This window comes from Desmodus rotundus, chromosome X (genome assembly GCF_022682495.2).
Source record: "Desmodus rotundus isolate HL8 chromosome X, HLdesRot8A.1, whole genome shotgun sequence".
NCBI lineage: Eukaryota > Metazoa > Chordata > Mammalia > Chiroptera > Phyllostomidae > Desmodus > Desmodus rotundus.
This window is the reverse complement of record NC_071400.1, coordinates 55,614,805-55,620,659: the sequence shown is the minus strand read 5'-3', so window position 1 is coordinate 55,620,659 and position 5,855 is coordinate 55,614,805. Positions and strand designations below refer to the sequence as shown.

Here is a 5,855-nt window from a genome sequence, read left to right as displayed (position 1 = left end):
AGCAAGATGAAAATAAAACACAGCTTTTGTGTATGTTTGTTTGCTCTTTCTCATGCCCATACTTTTGAAATGATATCATCTTCATTTACCGATGAAAGAATGGAAGCTCAGTAAGATGAAATAACCAGGCCTACACTACAGGCATAAAAAGTGCTGAAGTTGGGGCTATACGCAAAGTAATTAAAGGGGCTTTGGTCTGAGGTTTGAAACAAAGTTATCAGATAGAGAACTGGGAGAAATCACATCATGAAGCAGGGCTTTGGGATCCATTCTCTATACGTGACTCAAAAGGGATCCTCAGGTACTTTCATACCTCTGCATTGTCAAATCCTTGAGAAGCTAGTGAAATAAGATGCTTCTTACTCCAAACTTGACTGGCATTTGCAGTATAGTGACTCCACCTCTGTCCTTCCTCTCATGACTCACCACTGATGACTCCATCTTTACCTCAGTCTGTTAGACCAACTTGATCCCTAGAGTAGGAGGAGTGAGGGTTCCCAGGTACATCACATGCAACTCCCAATAGAATCATTTAACATTCCCTTTTGCAGCTTCCATTTCCTTAACTTTAACTCAAATCTCTTTTAAAATGTCATTGTCTAACAATATACTTCAGTGGAAGCTGCTCATTTTTCCATAGTCTTCAAACCATCAGGTTTGAAAAATAAGTCACCCCTTTCCATGCCCCGTAGTGTAATTTACCTAAATTTTCTCAACAGCTCCTCTACCTAAAGCCCATACCATTTTGTTAGTCTACACTCTTTTAATCTTCTGTACTGTTAATTAAAAGAGATAATGAGCATCTACTGGATGGCTAGCACTGAGCTATATAATTTGAACACATTGTCCTAAGTAATCTTCACAATTGCCCTATGGAGTCTTTATTATTATCCACAAGGGGTAATACAGCTTTCCCATAGTCACACAAGTATCAAGTGGTTATGTTGGGTATGAACTCAGGTATGTCTGGTTCTGAAGTCCTTCTTAACCCTTGTAAAGAAATAGGGACAATCCTGCATAGTGATTATAACAATGGGAGTGTACAAATGGTGCAGTGTGGAAACAGAAAAAAATCATGGAGAAGATGTTTGGAACATTCAAGGAGGACTTAAGAGAAGAGCTGAGGAGCTGAGACCTGAAGGGCCATTCTCCAGGCATGGCATGCTAAAGCATGAGTGTTCATACTGAATTATGAGAAATATGAATGGTTGGTATGGCTAGCAGGTTGTATCCATGTGGGTACAAAACAATACACATTATTGGAAAGGTAGGTGGACCAGGGCAGGCCACAAGCAGAGTCAGACACTTTATGAGGGGCACAAATATCTCTTGAAGGCAGTAGAGATGGATTTACCTAAGGTTTTAAAGCAAGGGACATAAGATTTGTATTTTTGAAAGCTGACTGTGGCAACAGAGAAGAGGACAGATTTTAGGGGGTAAGCCAAGAGAGAAGGAAGCCAGTTAGAGGCTCTTTGGTCATCCATGTGAGAAAAGATGGCGGACTTGTGATGGAAAGGAGGAAACAGATTGAAAAATACTTAGAGAAAATTCAGTAAAATGGGTAACTAAAAAATTAATGTACACAAATTAATGGCTTTTTCATGTAAAAATAATAACCATTGAGATCATATAATGGGAGAAATAATCCTATCACATTAGCAACACAAAAGTTAAAAACCCAAAGGGTACCTTTAAGTAATTCTTGGAATTATCAATTTGAATAATTCTATGAATAAATTTATAAAGATCAATAAAAGAAGTAAATGAATATTTGGAATAATGGAGAAATACATCTTGCTTTTAATAGACTCAGCAGTGGAAAGATATTAATTCACCCATGAGTAATATGTACATTTATTGCAATCCCAATTAAAATGGTACCAGGTTAGTACTAAACTCATTGGGGGGATCACTTTGTAAATCATATAAATGTCTAACCACTATGTGGTACACTGGAAACTAAATAAAATAATACTAAATGTCAACTGTAATTTTAAAAATTAAAATACAGATAAAATTTAAAAATTCTACCAAAACATTTTTATTGTTGTTAAGTACAGTTGTCTCCATTTCTCCCCCAAACATTCTCCCTCACCCCACCCATCATTTTTTGAAGAATTTGTTTCTAAGAGTTATATGGAAGAATAAGAATGCAAGACAATATAGTGCAGTGGTTAAAAACATAATCTTTTGATTCAGAAATAATGTATTTCATTCTTGATTTGCCTTATACACACGTCTACCAACTAACTTAGTGAATTATAGCAAATTACTTAACATTTCTGTCCCCCAGTTTCCTCATCTATGAAGTAAAGTTGAGAGAATATACCTTCTAGAATAGTGGTAAAAAGTAAATGAGATAATGCATGCAACAAAGCACAGTGCCTTGTACATATTAAGTATTAAATAAATCAGTTATTATTCTGATAAGTAGAATGAATATACCAAGTGAAACCATACAAAATTGTCATTATTGTAGGTCAAACATGGTCAAATATTAACAATTTCATAGATTTGACTTAATATAAATTAATATATATATACACACACATATATATAACAAAGACCTAATATTCCTTAAATACAAATAGTTCTATAACATTGAAAAAATCCACTAAGAAAGTGAGAAAATAATCCAAACAGGCAGCACACATTTTAAATGGCCAATAAATATAAGAAAATGTCTCCATCTTACTAGCAATAAAAATATATAACAAAATAATTATGAGGTATTATTTTGTACTTAGGTTGACAACAATTTTGATAATACATTGAGTATATTCAAGTCTATGGGGTTACAGGCACTCCTATATCTTATTGGCTGCTTAGTGTACTGGTTAAAATGGATGTATTTCAAAAACCAAAGTGTCTAGATTCAAATCCCAATTTTGCCACAAAACTATCTTTTTGGGTTTTTTTTAATTTTAATTTTTTATTGTTATTCAATTACAGTTGTGTGCCTTTTCTCCCCATCCCTCCACCCCACCCCAGCCAAAACCCCCTCCCTCCCCCACTTCTACCCTCCCCCTTGATTTTGTCCATGTGTCCTTTATAGAAGTTCCTGTAATCCCCTCTCCTCACTGTCCCCTCCCCACTCCCCCCCCCCCCGTCCTTTGTTAGATTGTTCTTAACTTCAATGTCTCTGGTTATATTTTGTTTCCTTTTTTTTTCTATTTATTATATTCCAGTTAAAGGTTGTCCCTCACCGTCTGGCTTATTTCACTTTCTTACTATGAGCCAGGCCCTGTGCTAAATGCTCTACATAGATTAAGCATTTTAATCCTCACAACAACCTTTATGACATAAAGACTGTTCTGTTCATTTTTTTTTTTTTACTATGTAACCTACTTTTTATTTAAAGTATCTTGCATTCATGATGGATGCTTTCTGGGTTTTGCCACACGTTTTAATGTTAAAGGTTAAAACTGTTTTACATGCAAGTAGTGTGAATAGTTTACCCCATATGGGATCACTGATTATAAAATGACGACATACCACTAGGGTTATCTTTTCTAACTGAAAAATTAACAACTATCTAATTATATTTCCTCCAAAACCACAAACTGAGTAGTAACTGAGTCTCTGGCCAACACACTCAAGGCTGAGAGGATTAAAAATGCAGAAACAAGCCCCCAGATCTAATTAGGGGAGCCCTGCTACATATGGGCTGATCTGTATCGGTGGTGCTCCTTGACCCCAGGAAGCTGGCAGACATCCTAATAACCCAAATTAGAGCATTTACCTCAAGTAGCCTTTTTCCAGCCTCCAACTCATGAATAAAGATAATACATTGTCAATTCTATTTCAGAAAACTTTTGCAAGTTGTTTTATTTACAATGCCAACTTTTAAAAGGTCACTAAACTAAAGTAACTGGACAATAAACTAGGAAGAAATCACTTTACAAAAAGAGGAAAAGCCCAAAATGCCACTTACCATAGAGAACCTACAATTCAGTTTTATTTAGAGCAAAGAGAAAAACTTTTTGATCATACTGGAAGAGACTCAGCCATAGGTTTGGAGCCTGTACCCAAACTACACATGCAATGAGGACAGTACTCTGCTAATACAGTTGATTTGCTGCTGCATTTGTCTACTGTTTGTCTAATATTAACAATTATAAACAGAGCAGTGCAACTAGTATTTGGAACAATCCTTACAGTGTTACAGTGTCAGGCACAACATCTCACTTCTCTTCCCACCACTGGTTCTCTTTGCGCACCTGGGCTTCCTCTTCTTCGGTAAAGTCATTTTTGATGTTGAAGCTCTTACGAATCTCCTCAGGAGTCTTCCCCTTGATCATATTGGCAACAGTCTTGCACGTAACATCAAGCAAACCTTTGATGTCTAAATAGTTTGCAGCCAGAATAAGTTCAAAAAGTGTTCCTTGGTCAACCTTCAGGAATTCTTGGTCCCATACAGGGATATCATTGGTTCGTTTTTCTTTGTTCTCATCATCCTCAGGAGGAGGAGGGTCATCCTTGTGGTGGGTGCACCACTGAATGACCTTTTCTAATATTGCTGCATTAACATTTGGTAGAGGAACTGGGTCATCATCGCCTTCATCATCCATTCCCAAATCTTCTAACATGGTCTTGATAGTCACAGATTGTTTGGTGATTTCAACATCAACTTCAAATATCTCTCCATCAGAACTCTGCAACTTAATTGAAGGCATGGTGCTCAGAAGAGAGCGGGCCGGAGGCTGACCAGAGCGGAGAAGCGTCCACAAACACAACAAGAAGAGGCGGAGAACAAGGTCCCTTCATTTTAAAACATGAAGAAATTAAGACAAAGAAAGCTATGATTATCTGCCCAAATTCAAAGAGATAGTTTTCTTTTTTCTTTTTAGAAAAGAAAATGCTTAATCTATGTAGAGCATTTAGCACAGGGCCTGGCTCATAGTAAGAGCCATGTGAGTTTTTGTTTTTTTCTAAATCATCATTATTGTTATTTTTGATGGATGTGAGCCATTGACCCAGTTCCCAAGGCCCCAAACCTAAAAGTTATCCTAAATGTGTCTTCCTCCATCACCCCCACATCCAAATGATTACATTCTTTCTCTTCCGGGTAAAAACACTAAAGTATTACATTCATGCCTTTATTTCCATCAGGCTCTCAAATCTTCATCACAATCTCACAACCTAATAATAACATCCAATTTTACTGTTTTTACCTTGCACACTAATCCATCCTCCCATACCACTACTTAAGTTTTTTTTTCTTAAATCCATTAGATCATACCCATCTCCTGTTCAAAAGCCTGAAGTACCTTCCTAGTGACTACAGAATAAAGCATGTAATTCAAGACAATCTGTATCTCAATATGTACATTCATGCCTTTGTGACATTCTACATCCTGTTTGTTTGTGTGTTTTTCTCAACTTGGGATGCTATTTCTTCCATTATCTATCTCTTGCAGTCATACCCTTCATTAGATCATAGTTCCAGTGCCACTTCTTTTATGAAGCTTTCCTTGATCACTTGATCATTCCACTCTCCAGCCCCTGCCATGTCAGATTTACTTTATTCAATATTCTGGGTTTCCATAGCCCATTCTTTGTTCATATTTGCATGTGTTACTTCATTCTGTGTGGAGTTGTACTTATGATTTTCTCTTCTCCATGTGGATCCAAGCTTCATATGAATTGGAACCATCACTCTCTTCATCTTACTTCTTCCTCCCACTTAGCACAGAGTCTGCCTTCTGTGAAGATCAGTGCATGTTTATTGAAATAAACTTAAAAAGACCATTTGAAACCATAGATCCTGAAAGTCTCCAAGAAGAAGTAAAAAAGGAATGTGGTGTATGTTTTCTGCTTTTGTGAAGATGGAATTTCCTTTCAGAAACCCAGTT

The 5,855-nt window shown here is 36.6% G+C and overlaps 1 protein-coding gene across 1 annotated transcript; it reads right to left on the bottom strand.

Annotated features, from left to right (window-relative positions):
* Positions 1-3,797: 3,797 nt before the first annotated feature.
* LOC112296317 (S-phase kinase-associated protein 1) lies at positions 3,798-4,760 on the bottom strand. Its single transcript, XM_045188197.2, has one exon. It carries the CDS (start codon positions 4,674-4,676, stop codon positions 4,185-4,187), a length of 492 nt encoding a protein of 163 aa, XP_045044132.1. The 5' UTR covers positions 4,677-4,760; the 3' UTR covers positions 3,798-4,184.
* Between the last annotated feature and the right edge of the window lie 1,095 nt (positions 4,761-5,855).

Bases quoted from the DNA above. Each gene is read 5' to 3' on its own strand.
- LOC112296317 (XM_045188197.2), bottom strand. From the start codon at position 4,676: ATGCCTTCAATTAAGTTGCAGAGTTCTGATGGAGAGATATTTGAAGTT.